Source organism: Macadamia integrifolia, chromosome 6 (genome assembly GCF_013358625.1).
Source record: "Macadamia integrifolia cultivar HAES 741 chromosome 6, SCU_Mint_v3, whole genome shotgun sequence".
NCBI lineage: Eukaryota > Viridiplantae > Streptophyta > Magnoliopsida > Proteales > Proteaceae > Macadamia > Macadamia integrifolia.
The window spans coordinates 21,181,543-21,206,800 of NC_056562.1; the positions used below are offsets into that span (position 1 = coordinate 21,181,543).

Consider the following 25,258-nt stretch of genomic DNA (forward strand, 5'->3'; position numbering starts at 1 on the left):
GTTGTTGTTATTATTCTTATTTATGAACAACAAAAATAATTTGGAGTCCTATTTTTTTTCGGTAAATTTGGAATCTAATAGGCTTTACACAGAACTGCACTTTTTTTCTTTTTTCAGAAAACAGAACTGCACTTGGTGATAAGAAATTTCTTATAGTTTTCTTAGACAAACCCACTTAAAGATCTACCACGTAAATGAGTCTATTGAAATTGATTGTTTGGATAGGAAGATCCCACTTCATATTAGTCACGTGTGAAAAAAAATCAAATTTCAGGCTCTATCTCTATTGTATGTTTCTACCTTGGGATTTCAGTCATTGTCCAAGTCTTTGAAAATTTTGACTATAGGAGTCCCTATACACTTAAAAGAGGGCATGTGCTGTTAAAACAATTGCGAAGGAAGATATACATAATGATCAAATATTAATTCAATATTACCATGACACCCACTAAAAAAAAAAATATGATATAATCCAAAATGTGATCTTAAAAGTAGAAGAAGAGAGAGACACAGAAGATCATCATTTATTAATTCTTCTAACATTCCTAACTTACTGAAAAATTGTCTGTCATAAATTTTCCAAAATGAAAACACATCAAACAAAAAGTTGATATCCTGAATTGTTATCTAATTAAGAAGTATCATTTTTGTGAAGAACCTCAGCCGTACATATTTTTGGTTAGAATAACATCCCATATGGTTGTTGTTGGGAACAATTCAAAATGCCGAATTGAGAACTAATTTTGAACTTTCGGTTCAGAATGCAGGACCATGAAAATTTATTCATAGAAAGAATTGGTAAGAACGATTTAGGCATAGAAAATATAACACAGTAGTTATTTAATGAATTTTTAGCCATATAAAAGTTAAGATATTTTTAATATAGAAACATTCAAATTTTCTGTTTTTGAAGCTTTATGCCTTATATATAATTTTTTTTACAGGTAAGGGCTTTGGAGAGTATCTCTAGACCATCATCAACTTTTTCCACATGGGAGGATGATGTGGACTACATGGATATTCAGAAATGGTCTAAGGTAAACCACATGTCAAAATTTAGACTCATATTCAAGCATATACATTCCTATGTATTGTTATATTCGCTTATATTTTCAAGTTTCAACTATCAGCTGCTTTTAAAATTTATATTTTTCAAAGCTTTATTTTATCATTTGGCCATTTTTTTGGAATACAAAATAGATAAAGGCATGAGAGACAGAAGGCCTAGGTGCAAAATCCCAAGAACTAAGAAATGGAATCTGACCATGTTGTTTGATGTACCAAAGACAATGGTCTTCTAGGCTTGGGTATGGACAAAGGCAAATGATTCTCTAGTGAATTTGCGACAAAAACAATGACAATTAGCTACAAATTCCTCCTTCATGAGAAGGGAGGTAAAGCCATAATGGGCATTTGAAAGTCGCATGCCAAACACAAATTGTCTCCATATGCATGTGACCTAACACAGCGTAGGGGTAAGAAACGTTGGGCCCTACTTGACATGTGAGTAAGAAACATTGCACTCTACCTTTCCACAAAATTTCAGCTCTATATATATTACTTGATAAATATTTGTGGCAGTCCAAAGATATCAATTGACTACAAAAACTTCTTCGAGGGTTTATAGGCATGCACGATGATAAAAAATACCCTCCATCTTTTCTTCTCCCAATACTCCAATTGAATGCCAATGCCAACTCAATTAATTACAAATAACCTCAATATCTATTCCACCCTCTTCTCCCAACAAAATTTTGTCATGCTTGAAATTGCAATGCACCCTAGTCCAACATATTTAGCCTTAGAAAAAAACCTAAGGAGTATATCTTTCAGTATACTCCTTAACAAGTTTTGCAAATGACGAGGACTTGATCTCTAGCAATTTAGTTGGGGAATCAAATTCCAACACACGGCCTGCTTAAGACAAGAAACCATATCAATCTGATTAGGCAAGCACTAAAAAATAATGAGAAAATATATTACCAAACTCATTTGAGCACATTTGATTATAGCGTACGAATAACCAACTACCAAGTACTAACCATTATCAAGAAGGAGGACCTTATCGACATCAAGAATTGATGTTATTCGATGTGCAACCGTGATGACCATAGATTTTGAGAAGTGTTCCCTAAGCATTTTTTGAATTAGATAATCAGTTGCAGTATCCACTGATGCAGTAGCTTCATCAAGTACTAATACTTTGCTTTTTTTAAGCAATACCCGTCCTAAACAGACTAGCTGCCTTTGACCCATGCTCCAATTCTCTCCATTCTCAGTCACTGTAACAATCACCATATAAAAATGGGTTAGCTACTTATCTTATTCTCACTTTTCTACCCCTACTTTTAGTTGGAAAAAGGGTTGGGAGCTCGGAAGTTGGATTGTGAACTAGAAGTTAAATATATCATACAATAAAAAAGTTGAAATGTTTATGCACTTGTGCATGGTTAAATTGATGTTGAGCAACTTTGGTTTCGAGTGAGTGAGAAACCAACCTCTAAAATTAAGCTTCCCTTCCTTCTTTCTAACTTCATCACCAAGTTGGCATCTGTCTAGAGCCTAAGATAACCAAAAGGGCATATCAACTTTCCACCATACTTGATTATATAAGATGACATTGCATTGATATTAAAGATGAGCTAAGCAAAAGATGAAATGCATAAGCAAGGAGATACATGTCCCTACCAGATAATTGTAATGTGTGTGTGTGTGTGTGTGTTTTTCTTTTTCTTTTTTTGTGAATCCTCAATAAGTAGAAGATATGTACATCCTATCGCTGTCTCTAACAAAAGATTTTTCATCAAATGAAATTAAAAAAAAAAAATACCTCCCAGATTTGTTCATCAGTGTACTCTTCAAGTGGGTCAAGATTACTTCTTAGAGTCCCTTCAAACATTATTGGGTCTTGTGGGATGATGCTTAACTTTGACCGCAAGTCATGAAGACCAATCTTGGAGATGTCAATACCATCTATCCAAATCTGACCACTTGTAGGTTCAAGCATGCGGAAGAGAGTCTGTACAAGAGTTGATTTACCACTTCCTGTTCGACCAACGATGCCAATATTCATTCCTCCAGGAAAAGTGCACGTGACACCTCGCAAGACTAGAGGAAGGTGTGGGGCATAACGAACCTAAATACATATTAAATAATCAGATCTGAAGCTTAGTTGAATTATGTAAGAGTAGAAAGAAATGTTCAACAACATTAGGCTTTAAAGAGTCTATCCATGAAAAGAGGAAATAATTAAGGAGAAAAACTTGAGGAATCTAGATTGAGGATTACCTGTAAATTGATAATATCAATTTCCCCTTGTAATGGCCATTCACAACTTGGCCTATTTTCTTCTACCAACAAAGGAAGTTCACTAGTGATATAGGTGTACTGTAGTATTCTCTCAATTGAAATGATTTTATTTTCAAGACTGCTAAGATCCCAAATGACCCCATGCAAACTGAAACCAAGCCCGTATGCGACTGTTAAACCCATAACACCTTCAAGAGAGAAGGAAAAGAAAATAAATTCAAAATCATATTTTCATGTGAGCAATCAATCACAATTACCCTAAATAATGATTTATAAATATCAAGATTAAAATTTTACCAGGATTGAGTACCCCCTTTGGCAGTAAGATCAAGAAAACCAAAGAGATGGCATATGTGATAGATGCCAACATATCCATACGGAAGCATAACCATTCAATTGCACCAGAGAAATGAAATTTGGGTCGGGAAAACCCATCCACTAGCTTGAGGTTTGTGTTCATAAACCTCTCTTCTTGATCGAAGCACCTGATTGTGGTTAATCCTAAACTAGACTCGGTAAAATGTTGTGTGATTGGAGCCTGGCATACTCCGACCAGCCGTGATAGTTCTCGTGCTGCAGATATATAATATTGCTACAAGACAATTTTCAAACAAAGATTATTAAGTAAAAAAAAAAAAAATGTAAGGAATGTATAGTTGGTGAAATGTTATAAGCATTTTATGAGGGATTTCTTAATGTGACATGCTTACATTTAGTTGGTTGATAGTGATACCATCATCATGAAAGTAGCAACAGGAAAACATTTCATTATCTTTAATTACTCTAATTGTTCTCTTTTTAGTGGTTAGATTATATATCTTCATTAGACATTGGTTGAATTATATATAATAGTAGTAATGTTAACTATATCCTGAGATCTCTATTCCAAAGTTCTCAGATAAAAAGTTTGTAGAATATGAACATAATTGTATTTTGTAATTTCATGGTATCTATTTCTTTTTCAACTGAATTTTTAATCATATTATCAAATTTCAAAATAAGCTAATAACTAGTTGTATCGATGTCTAATTTTTGCCCAATCTATTTTTTGCAGTGAGCAAAACAAATTCAGAGTTCACTACCAAACAAAGCTTAAATCAACTTGTATTATGATTTTTTAACCATCGAGAAAATATAGCTGAGCTGCATATAAATTTTAATCATGAGAAGTGGAATTGGCTATAGAATTACCTGATACCAGATACATGTCACAGTCATCGGAATAAAAACTATTAGCATTTGCCATGCAACTTGTGACATTACTGCAGCAGTTCCCAAGAATTCTATAATTGAAATAAGAAGCTCTTCAAATTGATGTGGAATAGATGTATCAACTTCACTTTGATCTATGGATGCCTGTACACAAAAATAGAATTCATTTAAATTTATATTGACTCTTGTGGTTATCAAGAACATTTAGATCTCAAAAGTAATTAAACATATCCACTAACCCGATTTAGAATCCTTCCAATTGGAGTAGAATCAAAAAACGATAAAGGGGCATGGAAAATGCATTTATGCATTTTGTTGAAAAGTAAAGTAGCTGTCTTGTATCCAGTAGTAACAACAAGTATAGACCTTATAACCACGCAAAGAGAACTTCCAAGGGTTAAAGCAACATAAACAAAGATGAGAGTAGATCCCTTAAAATGAGGTCTCACATCTTTTGAAACAGGAGTGGCCAACACCATCCAATAACTACTGCCTATTAAGAGAAGTTGAAAAAGAATTTGTGCCAACAAAATCAATGGTACAAGAGCCCCTTTATATACAGCAGTAACATACTTCCAGTAAATTGAAAGACTAACTACACCCTTTTCTCTCATTTCTTCTTGGACAAGTTGCCCTTCTGACTCAACTAGTTTTTCTATTTTGTAGTTTTTAGATTCCTGTTCTTCATCATCTTGAATAGAGTTCTCGCTACATAACATATTATAATCTTCCTCACCATTGGTTAAATTATTCAAAGCAGCCCCACCTTTGATAGAATTAAAGTCTGCTAAAGCTTTCTTATGTGCACCCACTAACTCCATAAAGTCAGTTCCTGAGCTAAGAATTTCTTCGTACTTCCCTGCTTGAGTAATCCTTCCATCTCTCATAACCTACCAAATAAAAGAAGGTAAATAATCAATCTCAAGCCATGATCAAGGACTTGAAGTTAGAAAATAAAGATGGCGGATTCTTACCAGGATAAGATCAGCAGATGGTAAAAAATCTACTTGGTGAGTAACATAAATTACTGTTTTCGAACCCAAAATTCTTAGCAAACACTCCTATAAAAAAAGTTCAGATTGTCACATTTAGGCACTAAAAAAACATCTATGGTTACTTAAAAGAGCCAAATAATTATACATATTTATATAATTTATTTATTTATTTATCCTTACAACAAGTAACATCAAGCTATGTGTTTATACAATAACATGCATCACTCAATATCATGTGTTTGTATGTCGTTTTTGTTTTCACAATCATGATTTTATTATATTTAAATCAAAATTTAGATCAAATTTAATTTTTTGTGAACAAAGCTGTGATGTAAGCAATGTAAATGTACAACTTTAAGCAAATTTCTATGGCAAAAATTTGAAAGAGGTTAAAAGAAAAAATAGTTACCTTAAATAGATGTGTTCCTGTGTGAGCATCCACAGCACTAAAAGGATCATCAAGAAGATAAATATCAGCATTATGGTACAAAGCACGTGCAATCTGGATTCTTTGCTTTTGTCCACCACTCAAATTAATCCCCCTGTCCCCAATGATAGTCTGGTCCCCAAAGGCACACAATTCTAAGTCTTTCTTTAGCGAACATGCTTCAAGGATCATCTCATACCTTTCCTTATCCATCTCTTTACCAAATAATATATTGTCCACTATCTTCCCACTCTGTATCCAAGGTGATTGTGCAACATAGGCCTTTGTCCCATTCAACCTAATGGCTCCAGATACTTTATGCACTTCCCCTAATATGCATGAAAGTAAGCTTGACTTGCCTGAACCAGTAGAACCACAAACAGCCACACTCATACCATGATATACTCGGATATTAAGATCTTTTAAAGTGAGGTTTGGAGAATGAAAGTCCCATGAGAAATTCCCCTTGACTATCTCAACTGCAACCTTGGCACCATCTTTTGGAAGCTTCTGTACAATATTCAAATCAAGATCACTAAGACAAAGGAATGAAGATATCCTGTCGAGGGAAACTTTAGTTTGAATTACTGCAGAGATTAAGTCTGGAAGATTATAAATGGGCCCTTGCAACATCTCAAATGTTGCAATTGCAGTTAAAATCTTCCCCGAATCTAGTGGAACTCTCATAAGCACACAAAATCCAAAAGTAACCATAGATACAAACATGGGAGCAGACATATAAACAAATGTACTCATAGCTGATGTATATAGTAACTTTTTTAACCATCTTGTTTCAAAGTTCCTAAGCCCAATTATCTTAGCTAAGAACTTCATCTCCCAACCTTGGAGCTTGAGAATCCTCATATTCCTTAGAGCCTCAGATGTCACCTTCATCCTTCGATCCTTTGAATCCATCAATTCCCCTTGAAATTTTTCTTGCAGTTTTCCTAATGGAATATTTGCTAGCATTAAAATCATTGTGACGACAAAAGCTACAAGTGAAGCAAGCCCAAGGCTCCTGTACAAGTTCAATAATGCTAAAGCAACCTGAGTAGGCACCCTCCATATATCATGCAAGTACCAACTGAAAAAGGCAATCCTCTCTACATCAACACTCATTAAATTAACGTTCTCCCCACTAGTGTGGACCTGCTTTATTTGACTTGAAAGTCTGAGACTCTTCTTATATATTAATGCAAACAAAGAAGCACGAACCCTAATTCCCATCATTCGTAATTGAAAGAACAAATGTCTATTTGAGAGGCACTTTATGAGCATTGAAAGAAAGAAAATAAACACCAACATATAACCTTTATATATTTGTTGGTGAGGACTACTGAGATATTGAACAAAAGGATCAATAAAGAATGGTCCAACATTAGAAGCCAATGTGGATACAATGGAGAATAGAGCCGTCCATATAATTTCTTTCCATGATGAGAGAATCAATGCCTTTACCAACTTGAGTGTGTTTACCTGACCACTACTGCCAAGGTTATCACCATTAGATTCAAATTTATTTCTAAAACGAGCAAAGACCACCTTAGCACTATCACAAATGGCAAGCTGAGGAACATCTTCGAGGTTTAATGTTTTTCTATACCCAAGTGCAAGCAAAGATCCCATCCAAGAGAAAGTAAAAATGCTAAGAAGATTGGCATTTGCATAAGGAGTTACTGTCTCTCCATCGACACTTGAACTTTGTCTATTGTTACCATTGTTTCGACTTGAACTAATTTTCATAAGAGGCTCCAAAATATTAAAATCTTCATCTTCCCGTCCTTTTTCAAATAACCCAACATAACAAAGGAATAAACCAAAAGTAACAGATATACCATCAGAGACCCATTGTAGGAATAACAAGGACAAATGTTTCCAATACAAACCAAGATGTATAGCGAGATAGGAACAAGACATTAGGAAGTAGAAGGCCCACCAAATCCTTAGTAGAATAGGGAATCTGTGCTCACTTGAATGAGAAAACTGGATAAATAAGTAAGCAGAGATTATAAACCAAGTGAGTGTTCTGAATGTAAAATCCAATTCAGCAACAAACTTTAGATCAGACCAACCATATCTATAACCAGAGAGGTAGTTAAACACGCATAGGAGAAGATCAGAGAAACACAAACCCATGCAAGATATAAGGGTTGGCCAATAGTAAAAAAGACGTGAATTCTTCAACATTCGTTTTGAACTGTCAAAGGTAGGCATTGTGCGTCTCTTGCAAGCCCAAATGATGGATAAAACTAACAACAAAATTAAGTGTGAAGAAGCAGAAAATCCATGTAATAAAATGGTTACGGAAGATTGCGAATTTTCTTTACAGATATTCATATCATTCTTTGGATCTTCAGAAGAATCCATATTTGCAAATTTTCTTTTCTTCTGTTTGGAAATTGGAGAAGTAACTCAGGAAAAAATCCTATCAAATTTGCCACATTTTGAATTGATAAGGCAAATTTGCAAAAAATGCTGTGGAAACTGTAACATCAAAATACCAACTATTTCCACTTCATGTCTTCTAGAAATACTTAGACCAATGTAAGAGTCTCAATATCACCCTTAGATGTGGTTGAACCTGTTAATGAACAAACAAAAAAAAATTGTATGAAAATATATAACGAGTAATTGAGTTAGCAAAATTTTCATAGACAATTTAAGAACGAAAGAAGCTACAAATATATATAGTTTAATCCATTTCCAATTAAGAATATCAATATAGAATCAAAATTAGTAATATAAGATGAAGTTAACCAACAAATCATTTAGAATAAATCTATTGGAGAAAAATGCGAAACAAAGAACTTTATATTATAAGAACACCAAGTGATGCACTGCGGTAGATTTTATAGAAAAATAAAAAACTGAAATTCCAAAATACTGAATCCCTATACGAAATTCGAAATAATGTAAACATAGAAACAATATCGATAACATAAATAACCTATAAACAGTCAAATGCTGGCATACAATAGCCATTCTGCAAGAACTTTACCAAACCGATGATGGAAACTTGAAGAACATCGAACGTGAAGGGTGGAAAATCCTAGTGATAAAACATTGCAACTAACCAAAAATCCTAGTGATAAAACATTGCAACTAACCACACACAACCTGATATATCTACAAATCAATCACCACTAAATGGCTAGAGTAATTCAAGTTAATTGACTCATTTCAATCCATTTCATATGATCAATATACAAATTCATTTATTACTTACAATAAGTACATTATTGAGGTGCTAGTTTTACCTCACCACTCCTATGACACATTTTGCAAGATGACTATTATAAGTATATTGTGTGTGTATTTGTCCAATATCTTTTGTAACAAGATTAGCCTGAAGTTTATTCTATCTCCTCTGCCAATAATTGAAGTCGTGATGTAGGACAATTATGGATAAGCCACTTGAAGTTTGTAGGTTGTAGGCCCAACTTATCCAAATAATTTCTAACAGCCACCGCAAATCAGATATTAATTCAGAAAACAAACATGTCATAATCAATAATGCAACAAAAGTCAATTACGGCTCAACAAGTAGGTATGTAATACAACAAAACAAGCAAACATTACAACCTCTAAATATGGCATATGTAAATTCTTAGGCATTAAACCAATCAACTTGTGAGACAAAGTTTCTTTAGAAACTAAGGAAAAAAAGATGGTGATATCTCATGAGAAATTCTCTATTTTTGATTAAAAAATGAAAGAACTAAACCAACTTCCTTGCATTCTCAATGATGATTCAATGTGGTTTGTGATATTGGAGTAAGGGTTTCAAGGCCAGAGAGAGAGAGAGAGAGAGAGAGAGAGAATAGTAAAAAGATAGAGACATTAATAAACTCTAGATGAGAAAACTTTGTTTGATTAACCAAATACATTTCACAAATATTGTGGAAAAAGCAATAAAAAGTTGCATGGGATTAAGAAAAACATATTAATTATTGAAGTGTCAATTATCTAAACGACTTGATTAAGGGAAGAAAGTTCCTACAATTCTACTTGGTATGTGAAGCCAGCCAGGTTTTTAGAGGACAAAACTCGACCTAATGGTAAGTTTGCTCTATTGCGACCTAGTGGTCATGGGTTCAAGTCGGTAAATAGTTTCTCCACGATGCAAGGGTAAGGTTGTATACATTATGACCCTCCCTAGACCCAGTAGTGGCGGGAGCTTCGTGCACTTGGTACACCCTTTTATGTGACGCTAGGTTTTTTTCGTTTTTTGTTTTTTTGTTTTTTTTGTTTTTTTTGTTTTTTTTGTTTTTGTTTTTTTTTTTTTGTTTTTTTTGTTTTTTTTTTTTTTGTTTTTTTGTTTTTTTTGTTTTTTTTTTGTTTTTTTTTGTTTTATTTTTTTGTTTATTTTTTTGTTTTTTTGTTTTTTTGTTTAATTCTAGAAGCACTGTATAAACAAGAGAAACCATATCCCCTTTATTAAAAAAAATAAACCGTGCACCAATTTAATTCCTTCACTACTTGAGGGTTATCCAATCTGTTATATTTACTCCCTTCCCCACTTACTCATCTAAGTGACCTTCCCCCTTTGCATTTACAATGTAACCTCTCTCTCTCTCTCTCTCTCTCTCTCTCTCTTCTTGTTCCTCATCCACTTTTCGGTAAATTTAAAGAGAAAATCATTGGCCATTTATGATTCAAAGTTGCTCTCACTTATCATCTTTATCATTTTGGAATGTGCTTAGCTAACCTCCGATAACATGTTAGGGACACCTCTCACATTTCCAAAACAAACATATTATACAATTTTCTTTCGGTATGAAGAACCCCATAAAATAGGGGGATGAGCAACAACTAATTGGCTGTGTGACTCGCATTAATGTTGCATTTTACTCTTGGGTCACTCCGATGCTGAATCTCATTGGAACTACTTCCATTTTAAAGTTCACCATGTTGTTTCCCCAAAAAAGTGGTGTATCTTGATAGTTGGCACACTTGGCTCCCATTGTGGATATCAACCCTATCATATCACTGGATTCTTTCCTTTCACTCAGATCTCGATTGTACCCATATATGCTTCCATGTCATGCTCAATAAAAAATGACAAATAGACAAAAAAATATAGAACAAGTTTTACAGATAAGCCCAAGGGCAACAACAAAATAGAAAAGGAAAAAAAGTTGATGAAGATGTTATGAAGCTCTTTTTTGTGTCATCCATAGAGGAAAAAAGTAGGAGAAGAAAAGAGTTGCATAAGAGTGGAACATTTTAGTGATGTAGATAAAGCACGAAGGAGAACAAGACGAAAAACCTAATTATGAGGTTACTGTTCAGGAAATATTGTTCACATGAACGGTACTGTGGGCCTACTATCAACAGCCGGCTTGGATGGGATGCTGCTAATAAAGTAGTAGTTGTTACTTGTTGGGATATTATAAATTAGTTTTTATTCCAGAAGTATCTATTTTCTAATACTGTTTTGATGCCTTGGACAGAAAGCTATACAAGGAGTACCGATTGGAGATTTTTAGAAGATCTTGTGATTTGTATCATCTTTTACTTTATTCCTGATGAGCACAATAATGTGTGAAATCTTAGAGATATAAGTGTACATTTTGCCCCCACTTTGGATAGTACTACTTCTATTTTTCTTGTTTTTTTTTAGTTTCCAAGTCTACAAGAGAAAGTGCTTAAAGTGAATCAAGAACCGGTCCAAGCTTGAACTAACTTGTCCAAAGGTGGGACCCACTCATTGGTACCATATCCTCTCTCCTACAAAATCCTGAATATTATTCTCTCTCCTTGCCTCCTCACAAGATCTTGAAGATGCTATGCAGAGATTCCTTTCTAATTTAGTCAAGATTGTAAGATATTGATTAATATTGCATGGAAGGAATAGAATTTGTTAATTTTTTAAACATATTCTCTCTTTCCTCACACAACATCTTAGAGAATGAGGATTTTTACCAAAATTTAATTTAATTCTTTCTTTTCTTAAAGAAGACTTGTAGAAGGAAGGAGGCAAGACTAATGCCCTATAAAAGCCCCTTCCTCCCCCCTCCTAGAAGGATTATTCCCCCCAGTTTATTTTCTACTATGCTTAGTTCTCTTCTCTCTCTCCCTCTCTCACTCTCTTTAGTTTTAGTTCTTCTTTATTATTGCTTTAATCACTTTTGTAATAACTTTTTATTTCAATTAATACAAGCACTCTTTTATTTTTATTCAGCCTTTTATGTTTATGATTTATGCAATTGAGTTGTAATTTTTAAAGTTATAGTTCTAGGCTTAGATCTAAGTAACAAGATCACGAGCCGTGGAGCATCTATTTTTTTCAAGTTCAGGTTTTTTTTCAAGATTTGTTTTTTTTCAGGCCTAGAAATTTAGATTTGGTTCATTCCAGATCTAGTTTTTAGGGTTGGCAGTATCTCAAATCACCCAAGCTTTCAAGTTCAAGCATTGATTCAGGTAGGTAGGCTTCTTCAATAGGCTTCTGTCCCCCTTCTCATTCCCTCTTCTGACTACCCTTACTTTCTTAATTTAAGATTTTAATTTCGGTCATTACATTATTGATTTTCCTTTCGCCCAAGGTTCATGGCTAGTATATGTGTTGGTTTTGCCCCTCATAGCCATAGAACCATCATTTTATTGTTTTTATTTTAATTGCCTCCCTTTCCCTAAAGCCAAGTAGAGTAACCCTTGTAAGAGTGACTCTCTAGTCAAGTAGAGAAGCTCATATTATGATGCATCCCTCGGGCTAAGTAGAGAAACTTACTTGTGAGCCTCTCTCTAGCTTTATCCCCTTTCTTTTACTTTATTTTATTTCATTTTATTTCATCATTTTTTTTCCTCCATTGCTTTTCAATTGTGTGGGTTGTTTATTTTCAGTTATTAATTTATTTAATTTTAATTGCGTGGCTTGCGTATTTAAATTCTTAGATGACGAATGGTTAAGACGTTATTTTAGATACATATGTTTAGGACGATAGTTAAAATTAGATCACAACCATTAATCAGTTTACTTTCGCATTATTAAAAGAAGCCAAAAATAAAGTGACTGCTCTCCCTGTGTTCGACCCGTAGCTACATTGATCCGTACACTTACGGTTACATTTTAAATCCTACCAATTCCCTTCGGTTATTCTTGTAAAAGGAAGATCTCTCTTGTTAAGAGACTTTCTTTTCTCCTTTGTTTTCTTTTTCGTTAGTTTCCCATTACAAGGCACTATGTTAGCCTATATATTGTAATCAATCCTTGGAGGTCTTCGCCAAAAATTAATGAATGTAAAAAAAAAGTTTTGCTTTGTGCAAGAAACCTGTGAGATGCAGTAAGGTGAGAGGCCTTGGGTGAGATGCCCTTGTTTGAGAGAGACTACCTATCTTCTTCTTCCCTTCTTCTTTTCCCCAACCGAGATCTTTTACTTGGTTTTAATTTCTGAGTTTTATTTTCTCTGAAAAACTGAGACCAGCCGCTACCCTATTGTGTGGCTGAGATCCCCATCGATTCCTTAGAAGAGTGTCGTATTTGCTGCAGCGACAGAATGTTGACTGAAGAATCCCAAAGCCTGCCTGCGGTTCTACTGGACTGGATTTTTCTCCAGAATTTTCGAGACTCAAGATCTTCCCAACCATCCATCAGTTGCTGCCCATCTTTTAAAGGCTGAATCAGCACTCTCTACCTTCCCCCCTTCGATATTAGTTTGGTGTCGATCCAGTGGCTGGGTTGTCCTATCTCAGTTAAGTTACTAATTCTGGAGAATACTTTCTATTTCTGTGAATGGTTGATATCTTGTAATCCAGCCAGTAACTTTGGCTGAAACTTGGAGATATTAATCACCATTTTGCGGCACTTAATCGATGGGAACATAACTCCCACTGTAGTTGGTTTACTGCTGTATTTGAAGTTCTTGATTTATGAGGTTTTTATCCTAGTTTCCTGTATATGTGATATACTAGTTCTGATCTGGCTTTGTCCCTCCTAGTGTTTGCCTATTACCTTGGTTGTTGTTGAGCTTTAATAGGTCACATATTTGATACTCATTACAGATAAATTGAGTTATCAATTTAAGTTGTTGTGCTTGTTATATTCTGATATAAGTCTTAAAGCCCGTATCTTGTTGGGTTGGTTAGTGATTCAATCTAGGGTTAGGGATGTCCCATACCTAGTCTTACATTTCAGACTGTAAGCCTAAGCCAGTTGGAGGACAAGATTTGAAAATACCACTAATCTGTCCTTCTGAAAAGGGTATTGTCACTGTGAACCTATGGTGGCACGTCACTAAATTTGTAGATCTCTCAAAAAGTTCAGGACGCGAGAAAACACTGCATTGATTTGAGGCCCTTAAATTCCATGGGAGCTATGATGAATGCCAGAAAAATATAAAATAAAATTTATGAATAATAGGAATTTTCTAGAAAATATCTTATGCTGAAACAATCGGAGCCTAAGTGTTTATGGTAATTGTGTACCACCATCATTCATGATTTCACTTTCATTTCTATGAAGTTTCAACTTCTCTGCAGTCAACCACCTGCCATGTTACATAGATGATCAAAACCTCATTTTGATCCAAAAGAACCGAATTGTGAGGTGCAATGAGAGATCACAGTTCAATTCAGCAATCAGAAAAAGGAGAATGCTAAAAACAGAGACAATTGGACAAACCACAATGCCAACGACAAGAATGATGATCGTAAAGAACATGGAGAAAGCAATCAGCAGTAGCATTGTGAGGGGAAGAAGAACATGAAAAAGAATAGTAAAGAAATGCATGGCAAATTTTTAAGCTTGAAGCAGACAGAAAACGCACTTACCCAGGCAATCTGCAAGGTGCTATTATATCTAATAAAAGAAGAATACTCGATTTTTATGCTCTCACCTGTAAGTCTATACCCAACTTAATTCAATCAACCATGATCAATTGCAGGAAATAAGTGGAAAAAAATTACTTTTTTGGTGCACGAAATGCTATGAACCTTTGAGGTGATATTGAATCCAACACGTAAGATGGAGCAGTTCAGACTTTACATGCATGCTTCTAGGAGTGAAGTCAGCAATGACCCAACTCCAATTCAAATGACAATGATCCAAAAGAAGAAGAAGAGGATATATAAACCTTAAAGCTTGAGACAAACAAGAGATTGCACAGATTCAGTTTGGTTACGAATTTTTCCCATAGCTATTTATCTAAAAGAAAAAGAGATTGAAAGATCGACAGGTTAGCAGAAACTCTTTGCCGTATGTATTTTCTAACAAACTATAATATTTTGGCAACTCATATTTGCAACATTTCTTTACAAAAATTTGTAGCGTTTCATGTTTGATCCTATCTCAAAAAATAATTTTTCTTGTGCACTTCCATCGTTACAAAACCTAAATCCTGTTCAACAGAACGGAAGGAGAGCAGGAATCCCACACCGGTTCTCTAGAGAGAGAGAGAGAGAGGTGCACCTTAGACGAAGAAGCTTCAAATTATCTCGTGTGTCTGGATGGCGATTGCAAAAGTTCAACAAGTTCGCGCATTGCTTCAACGAACCAAAAAATTTACCCTGCACCTCTTTAAAGAACATGAACCATGGAAAGTGCCTACATTAGTGGTGAGCAGTGGGGGAATTTCTTAGTTTCGAAGGGAACGTATGTGTTCGTGTATTTGGCTCCACTCCTGAATCTCGTTCCCCTTTATAAATAGGAAAGTAGAGGATTTGTATCCTCTGGACGTGCGCATTCCAACATTCCAGGGATTGCGCGCTTCCATATTTGGGAGAAAGAACACTTTCATATCTTAGCAATAACGCTTCCCTGCCTCTCTCCTCCCTTCTTAAATTTAAATCTGTTTTTTTTTTTTTTTTGGTAAATTACTTTAAGGCGCTGTTTTTGGATGTCAATAAAAAAAGAAAAGAAAAAAAATATATGAAAATAACAGAATGCAAAAATTTTCTGGTGTTGTTAATGAAAATAAATAAAAATTCATCAATAATATGAAAGATGCAAGTGCATTAAATCTCACAATGTGTATCATATACACTATCATGGTCTTAAAAAAAAAAAAACTTAGTTTCATCCCCAACCCGAGAAGCTAATGGAGATATGGATTTCATCACTCTGGCGGCTCTTCCTTCAGTTACCCTTTTTCTCCGGTGGATTTGGAGATTATCTGAAACCCTACCAACAGATTGCTGATGCGTAACGGTGAATCCAGGGTTAAAAATAAAAAGGGGGAAACGGATACATGATCGCATGACCAAAAGGGACAGAGGACTCTACCTGATCACATGACCGAAAGGATTGAAGAATGTTACAATGGCAGCTGCCGGACCCGAAAGAGACCGTCAAGGAAATGACGATTCTTCTCTCTCATCAAATTTTCTTGCCAAACCATGGTATCGCGTCTCCCCGGTGAGATTTTTCAAATTTAAAATTGAGATTCTTCTAGCCGTTGAAACGCTAAAACGTCGTGGAAAGCCAAGAAAGGTACGGTTTTCTTTTCTCTTGGCTTCCGAACACGAGGGGGAAAAACCCTAGTTGGTCGCATTCCCCTATACCCTCTCACAGGGTTTTCAAATGACGCCACAACCCCTGGGTCCGGGTGGTAACCATACTATCATAATTCATAAGAGCTCCCGTAGAGGTCCACATGTGGGGTGGAGGCCACACGACCAGTAGTGTTCGTCGCGTTCCCAAACTTCCATACGCTGTCTCCGGGGTTCCAACTTCCAATGCATGAAATGACGTTCTGCCCCATTAACTCAGATTCTGGCTTGGAGAACGCGACCAGGTATCGCTCTTCATCACTTACTTCGTAGAGATTCAAAGGTCGGCAGCTCGCAGAGATATGGCCTCGTTGGGCTCTGTATGGTCGATCGGAGTCTCCAATCTGCCGCCTTCGTCAACTCCACTGCCACCGTCGTTAACTCCAAAACAAGGTTCCATTCAATTCTCTCTCTCTCTCTTTCTCTCTGAATAGAAAGCTTAATTAAGCAAGCAATGACCGTTACTTCTTCTTCGTCTGTGTGGTTGCTAATAATTTCGTAGGAAAGAGGTGCAGATGGGTCCTTCGGGCTGTTCTAATTGATGCCAGTGATAATATTAACAAAGGAATTAAATCGCAAACCAATATCAGCGGCATCACAATGCGTACTTCCCCAACCTCTGGGAATTACGAGCGACAGTCGAAGTCGAAGCGGGTGTGGGTATGGACAGAAAGCAAGCAAGTCATGACTGCCGCAGTTGAGAGGGGCTGGAACACTTTCATATTCGCTTCTTCCAATAGAGCACTCGCTAGCGACTGGTCTTGTATGCTACCCACCTGGGACTTCAATCTTCTTTTTTTTACTGGGAACTTCAATCTTCTTTATTGAAGAAAAGTAGATAAATCTTTAGATCGTTGCAGTAACAACTTAATGGCGACATGAAACCCTATTTTTCTACCTTGTTCTGCCAATGATAAGAAAATTGCTTATGTTGGATTTCTTGATTCTTACACTTCTGGTGTTTGCAGCTTGTGCAGCAATTGCATTAATATACCCTCTCTTCCTTGAAGATGGGGAGATTTTGGATTGTGAAAACAGAAAAGTAGCTACATTTTTCCGAGATTGCTTCACTTCAACAATTACAAGAGCTCCATTCAGTGGATGAACTGGCAGAAATGTAGTTATAAGTCTGCTTAATGCAGGTCGGTTCTGTTTTTAGTTGCTATCTTGGCTCAAATTTACACTGAGTTTGAAATATTTTGGTTTAAAGGAATTTATGCAACTTGCTCCTTCCCATTACCATTGTTTAATACATTTCGAATCGACATGGATGCTTTTGAGCTGATCATTATGGTACTTATCTACACACTTTCCACTAGACTAACTATATTCGAGTACTGACGAGACATTCAAAGGTCTCCCTGTGTGACTGGGTCCTATTGCTTATTTTGTTCTACTTCCAGTGATGGGGATGTTAGAGTTTGCTGTGTTACTTTATTTTCTTTTAGTTTTTTAAAGGAACTCCATCTAATTGCCCAACATATTCAGGTATACTTTTGTTACCTATGTCACTTCTTCATTCCCATTTCTTCCTGGTAATTTCTGGTAAAAATGTTTGTAAAATCGGGTTTTTGAAGTATAGTTATTTCATCTCCTTTGATCTTATAATCTGCTTGTCTCTGTCTCCTGTTATGGTTTGCAGGTAATAACTGCAGAGAATATTGTTGCAGCATTCCAAGGTAGTCAGAAAACAGTGTTTGCCATCTCAAAGAGTCCCTCTGAAGCCCAAATTTTCCTTGAGGTGGGTCAGGGACATTCTGGAATTTGACCTACCAATTCATTTCCAACCAATGATTAAATATTGTGAATTTGTGATCGACTATTGTTGACATTTTTTTGCACCTTTTACATTTCCTAATCTTTGATCTTTTCAGGCCTTGGAACAAGGTCATGGAGGAATTGTTTCAAAGTTGACGATCTCAGTGCTGTTCTTGAACTAAAGGTAGTTCTGTAATGGTATAGACTGTTTTGTTGTCAAGCACTGCCTTTCACTGTGCTTAATATTATCAGGACTATTTTGACAGAAGAAATGAAGTAAGGAATCTGTTGAGCCTGACAAAGGCCACTGTAACCTGAGTTCAAATAGCTGGAATAGGTGATCGTGTGTCCATGGATCTTTGTAGCTTCATGAGACCTGGTGAAGGACTTTTGGTTTGTCCTGCATGCTCCTAGTTTCTTCACTATATTCATGAGCTTGAACAGTTTCTATTGACCTCCAATATGTGTATCACAATTCTTTTCCTTGTTCACTCAGAATGCTTGGAGTCAAATTATATTGCTAGCAGACCTTTCAGAGTCAATGCGGTAAGTGTTGGAGCAACTAAAAGCTTTAGTAACTAGATGTGGCATGAGGCAATGAGTTGACTTGAATCAGTCAACATCAATTGTCATATTTAGGTGCAAAGGTGTTTCAGTTACTTCTTGTAGTTGATTACCAATATATATATATATATATAAATATATTTATATTTATGCCTTTTGTCTGTTTTATGTGCTTCTAAATATGATGTGTTCTTCTAAGCATTAGTTTGGATGGCTGAGTTTGGTATTAAACCTTGTAATGAAGTTCCATTTGCAATTTTACAGGGCCCAGTACATGCCTATGTTGCTGTTCCAGGAGGAAGCAGGTAAAAAGAGGTTCTTGTAGTTGATCAAAATGGTTTGCAACGGACAGCAGTTGTGGGGCGTGTAAAGATAGAGACAAGACCCACTTATCCTTGTGGAGGCAAAGGTTTGCATTTATTATTCAAATACAGCTACTAGTTGAATATGGAAGTCCCAACTTTCAGAGCCCTTCATGTTAATTTCTGTTACCAAGCTTTCATAGCATTGTAAGATGGTGATACTTTCTACAAAATGTGGCATTAGAATCCCTCGTGAAAAGCTTTTGAGTGGTGGTTTGTTCAAGCTATTTCATATGCACTAGTACCACTCGTTACCTGGGTTCCCAACAAACACGTGAAAACCTACTCCTAGATTTGGCCTCTCCAATTCTAGGAGCTACACTATGGGTGGACAGAAATGTTAAATTTCGAAAAAAAAAAAAAAAAAAAAAAAAAAAAAAAATCCAAAAAGGAAAACTTGAAAATAATAATCCCAATGAAAACTGAAAAGAAAATTCATTATGAGCTGAACTTACAGAGAAATAGAAAACAAAAAGATGAAGAACCCAAATATAAGAGGGATAGAGACATCCAGATAGACATGTTATGGCTGTCAATTAACTTTTCACAATATCAAGGAGTAAGAATTCTTAGTTTTGAGGTTTGTGGAGCCACTGATAAAAAAATGGGAAATGATTGAAAAGAAGAGTTGAAATTGACTGAAGGAGAAAGAAATCCTGGAACCTTGAAAGCAAAGCATTTCTTCTATTTTATTACCGAACATAGAGTTTGGGCTTTTCAGAAGGATGACTTCCCACATTTTTCATCTTGCCATAATTTTAGATTTAATTAAGTAGGATAGTTAAGTGTTTTTGCTATCTTTTGTGAGTCATCAATGCATGAGAAGCATTCGAAACTTTGAATTGAGTAATTGATGAACTGCTACGATAGCCATGACCCAGAAGTGACAATACATGTATATGTAATAGTAACCAAGAACCTGCTACTGACTAACAACATCTAGCTGCAGGATGAAATTTAACCTGGTGGTGTCTTATGGGTTTCCTGAATCCGAAGGGATTAGGTTCAGAAAGTTTAAAACCAGAATCACTAGGGTTCCAACAGAATATTGATCTTAGATTATGATGGAATTTAAATAGTATTAAAAGATGACCAAACAGCAGCAAAACCAAGCATTATCAGTAGGATATCAAGCTTAAACAAAACAAAAAACTTTATCCGAAAATAGATTTCAGACCTGAGAATTCCAACAAGTTGAGTAGCAATGGGACCATAGTTGTCACAATGTCTAAGCGACCCAAGGCAGTGGAGGGTGCCTCGACGCAAGGTGACCAAGGTGCCTGGATGCCTTGACGTAATTCAAAAGTACAAGGACAGCAGCAAACCAGGCCATCAAACTTAAACAATAATAGATTGATAGGCTTAATTTTAGTGTCCAATGGGTTGTATGGCCAAGGGTTTGATGTGTTTTGGTTTTTTTTTTTTTTTTTTGCCAATTCTGTAAGCCCAAATATTAAGGATTTACGTCCTATATGGGATTAAGTAATTAGTTTTTATTTTCCATCATTTTTTGTTCACTGAACCTGGTTTCTAATTTTACTAACTGCGTTACTATTTTGTGAAGTTTCTATTTTGATTTCACTTGTTATTCTAGACATTAGCATGCCTAGGCGACCCTTTGACAACAATGAATAGGACTCTTTCAAGCATTAGAGAGATCAAATTTTGCAACTGTGGGCCTGTTTAGTGTATGGTCCGATTGTTAAAAGAGAAGTTTGATTTGAAATCTCAGACTGGAAGCTTAAGAAAACTGAAATTCCAGCAACCAAGCAAGCACAAGAACAAAAAGAAAATATATTACTGACCTGACTTGATGATGGATAGATTGAAGAAAAGGGAGAGACAAGTAGACTCAGATGAACCAAGCCTCTCACCTGAAACTAGACTATCCCATCAGCCAATCTCAGCATACCAAAAATTAGTTGCATCCTGCTGCCATATTTTGAATCTCACAGAACTAGACGGAGGCAGCCAATCTTATCCAATAGTAAAAACCGTGGAGAATCTAGGTTTTACATGTTTATATAAAACTGAAGTGGGCTTAAAATAGGAAAGAAGTAAAATCAAATAGGAAACACCCTCCTAAAGCTGGAATTGGTTGGAATAGATGTCTAACATGATTAAAAACTCTATCCAAAGTAGGGGTAAGAGTTTTATTCAAACCAGACTCTATCCATCCTTTACAAGTGAGGCATAAACAATAAAATAAAGGCTTCATCTCCTCGGGATCTTGGGCTCCCCCTCCTCCTGCCCCTGACCAGATTGCTGAAATCTGGAATTCCTCGCCTATCGTTCCAAATCCGAATCTTAGGAGGCCTGACACCATCCTTTGGAAGCATGCCTTGAACAGCATATTCAGTGCAAAATCGGCTTGAAATTTCATCAAATCTCATGGTACGGTTTCCCTATGGCACAAGCTCATTTGGTTTAAGCATCACATCCCGCGCCAAAGTTTCACAGCTTGAAGAGTCTTCAAGAATTGCCTTCCCACACAAGCCTTTCTCATTCAAAGAATAATCCAGGTCTCCCCTTTATGCTTCCGTTGTGGTTCTGAGCCTGAAGACATTGACCAGCTCTTCTTTGCTTGTCCTGTCTCTTCCTCTATATGGAAATTTGTTCTCTCCAAATGCTGGCCAGTTAACCGAAGAATTCTCCCCCCCTCAAAGAGAGTGGATATGGATGGATATGAATTTTCAAGGAAAGACCATTTGTGACTATGTGGGCAAGTTCGCCTTCTGTGCAACCATCAATTAGATCTAGATAGAGAGAAATCATAGGAAATGGACCTACAACTCTCGGCCACTTGGAAAGATTTGGAATTCCATTTTCTTTGATGTCAAGACTAAGGCTTCAAAAGTCTCCTTGCCCTAAGAATCCCACATGTGCAAGGGGTGAAAACTACGTAGCCGTAATACCCCAAGAATGCCAAAAGGCTGATAAACAAGGAGAGAGAGAGAGAGAGAGAGAGAGAGAGATTTCCCAGCGGAATCAAAGGTGGAGTCCGCTTATATTGGGATTCTTGTTATTTATTTATTTAAGTATTTATAATATTAGACAAGTTAAGTAACCGTTTACAACTCTGTTAGCAAAATTAGCATGCTTAACACGTGTCAAGCACATAGCGTAGGTGAACTGGGACTCCCAGTTCACTTACGTGAACATTCACTGGGCTCCCAAAACAGAACTGTAAGTCACTGTTTGGTTCTAGTTTTTCTCCTACAATGGTACTTATATATGTACCTATGACTGGCATCAACTCTCCCCAAACTTGAAAGCATTCTCATCGAAATGGAGAAAGGACATGTAGTGTGTATACAATTCCAGGTTGAGGCACTTGGAATCATTGACATGTGGTCAGTTCTTGGATCACCCTTCCACTTGATAAGAGAAGAATGGCAAACACCTGACTTAGATCACAAGGTCCAGCAAAAGTGTAGCTGCAGGAACAAGGCCCAAAAACCAGTCCCAGAATCAGTGGAATTCAGCTGCTGTGGGAGACAGCCTGGTCTGTATCAGTGTAAGCCCACCAGATCAGCTGACCAATCGCACTAGCTGCAGTCCACCTGGAGAGATCCAAGTTGTCTCCTAGCTAAAGTTCTTGTCTGCCATGGATGTGGTTTTCTCTACATGATTTTGCATTATTGGGGGTTATCATGAATTTCCTTTCTTGGGAATTAATGTGATACTGATTCTTACATCAAGGAGGTATGTATCATTACAGTTCTCCTACCACCTACTCCAATTCCAGATTTAGTTTCTAGGTTTTCAATCAATTTCAATCCATTTGCTTATACTGCATGAATACTCTTACATAGGACTAATCTCAAACCTTAATGAAATCCTAGAGTAACAAAGTATGAAAGGAGCCACCTTGAATTATTTTAAATGAAATGCACTTTAAAATTGGAAAAGAGCACATGCTCCTCCAATTTCAACTTTTGGATGTGACAAAAATAATCATAGTATAGAGCACCATTATATTCATCTACTTATTAACAACACCTAATGTGCTGTTGATCCCACATAAACATGAGCTCATGACCATGCTGCATTTTTCCATTTTGCATTTGTGTGCATATTCTAATACTTATGTATATTATGACCCTCCCCAGACCCAGCAGTGGCGGGAGCCTTGTGCACTGGCTATGCCCTTTTTATGTGCTCATAGATGATGTACATCTGAAATTTGCAATTCTTGACTTTGTACTACTTTATGTAACAAAATTGTTTTGTATCTCATCATATATATGTTGCAATTTGCAGAAAGGTTCGGATTATGAAACTGTCTACAGCATCCTTCTACAGAACGCAGAAACAGTTGGCTTGGTCTGTCCAATCCGAGGTAATTGTAGCCGTTAAAATTATTTTCCTGTTTTTATCATGCTATTGCATTCCTTATTCCTTATTCCTTATTCCTTGCACAGACTTGAGTACTTGTCCATTTACGGCAGGAAATGAATCAACAAAAACAGCAATTCCTGTGACTTCATTGAACGTTGGGGATAAAGTAATGCTAAGAATACAGGGAGGGGCCCGTCATACAGGGATAGAAATCCAGGAATTCTTCCTCGAGAAATGATTTAGAAAAATACCATAATAGATTTACTCAAACGAGACCCCATACAACCAAGTTCTTTAGTCTATGCTTAACAATCCAGAAATTTATTGCAGCTCCTTCTATAATATATCCAAAAGAAACACCATTTTCCTCCTCAGATGGGGGTGGCATCAATGTAATGACCTTGATTTTTTTTTTTCAAAGGCTAAAGTATATTATGGCCTTAATTGTACTAAATGGAAGTGAAAAAATGCTTCAATGCTTATGTTCACATCAATTTACCGTTATAAAGTTAAAGTCCAGGTACTGATTGCTTACACCCCTAATGCCTACTTGCATCGCATACTGACTCAGTAATCTTAAGTCCTGTAAGATCAAACACCAAGAAACACGAATAATAAAGAGACAATAGATTCGTACGACACAGAGATTTAACGAGGTTCACACACCAGGGTGGTGTGCTACGTCCTCGGGCGAAGAAGAAGATGATTCACTATGCAGAAGAGAAATTACACCCTAGTAGCGGCAAGGAAAAAATCGCCTTAAAACCCTAGCTGCGTGAAAACCCTTGAATACAATGACTTTCTTAACAAGCAACAGTACATTATATATACTCCAAATCGTGGGTCGACCCATTGGGTCGCGGTCGATCCGGTCGAACCATAACGCGGGGGCGTAGCCCCAGTACCCATCGGCCCAACCCCTCTGCTTCCATCACAAATTTCAGAAAATTCTCCATTCGGGTCGCCATCAAAATACATCGGATCGGATCAATCTTCAAAACGGGTCAAGAATTCGAGACAAACTTAACAAGTCCAGAGAGTGTTATGTTCGCATACTCCATTGTTATGATCTTCAAATTGAAACATTACTTTTTCCTTGATGATTGAGTCATTTTCTTTTTCTAGTTAATGTTTCTTTCTTAAATTCTAAGTAGGCCATCGATAGCCTTTTGCTAGTCCCAGGTGTCTTGGAGCTCGATGGAATCGGTTAATCCCAAGGTAAGTCGGAAGTTTTGGATTTGTAAACCTTGGTGGCGGAGGACCAAGGTTTTAAGCTTTTGGCGGCAGACTATAACCAACGACATGAAGCTGTTCCGACCAGCAGCGAGAGGGTGGTGAGCTGGAAGAGAAGAGAGACATGGCTCAAGGAATCAGAATCGAATTGGTGAATCAGGCTGCTCATCACGAATCCTGGACCCTCTTTTGTATCGCTCAATAAACTTACCATTTGTAGCAAAATCCCCAAGTTTATTAAATTACAAACTTAAAAATAAATAAATAAATAAAAATACAGATTTTGGAAAAATTTTGCTTCTTTTCCGTTTCAGTGATTCCAAGAACAATCCCATATCCAATCCGGGGTTCTTAGAACTTGAAAATATGTCATTATATATCCTTCAAATATCAACCAGTAACATGAAACAAAAACTAGAGAATTAGCAGATAATCAGATCTTAATGTTGGTCAACCTAGAGACCGTATCCAAACCATCCCATTTTCATTTATCCAATGACAAACTTCAATTAGGCCTGGGCCAAATCCCAGAAGCTTAAAAGCGAGATGATTTGAATCCCAAGTTGATGTAT

The 25,258-nt window shown here is 36.3% G+C and overlaps 2 protein-coding genes and 1 pseudogene across 5 annotated transcripts; 2 read left to right on the forward strand and 1 right to left on the reverse strand.

The window, feature by feature from the left end:
- Positions 1-23,989, forward strand: part of LOC122081934 — a 41,192-nt pseudogene extending 17,203 nt beyond the window's left edge.
- Positions 1,530-16,460, reverse strand: LOC122081933 (ABC transporter C family member 3-like). Of its 4 annotated transcripts, none has more exons than XM_042649360.1 (12): positions 16,163-16,460; positions 15,350-15,447; positions 5,926-8,524; positions 5,496-5,582; positions 4,761-5,411; positions 4,501-4,665; positions 3,607-3,901; positions 3,289-3,497; positions 2,831-3,136; positions 2,499-2,562; positions 2,043-2,282; positions 1,530-1,917 (listed from the first exon to the last, which is right to left on the reverse strand). In XM_042649360.1, the coding sequence occupies exons 3-12, from the start codon at positions 8,308-8,310 to the stop codon at positions 1,814-1,816; spliced, it is 4,506 nt and encodes a 1,501-aa protein (XP_042505294.1). In that variant the 5' UTR covers positions 8,311-8,524; positions 15,350-15,447; positions 16,163-16,460; the 3' UTR covers positions 1,530-1,813. The 4 variants fall into 4 exon arrangements, with proteins under 4 accessions (XP_042505294.1, XP_042505293.1, XP_042505297.1 ...); XM_042649359.1 differs by having other exon boundaries at positions 15,350-15,455; XM_042649363.1 differs by lacking the exon at positions 16,163-16,460 and having other exon boundaries at positions 1,530-1,914; positions 15,350-15,455.
- LOC122081937 lies at positions 16,675-18,370 on the forward strand. The gene is made up of 4 exons (XM_042649366.1): positions 16,675-16,821; positions 16,931-17,191; positions 17,397-18,169; positions 18,303-18,370. The coding sequence occupies exons 1-3, from the start codon at positions 16,731-16,733 to the stop codon at positions 17,531-17,533; spliced, it is 489 nt and encodes a 162-aa protein (XP_042505300.1). The 5' UTR covers positions 16,675-16,730; the 3' UTR covers positions 17,534-18,169; positions 18,303-18,370.
- Positions 23,990-25,258: the final 1,269 nt, after the last annotated feature.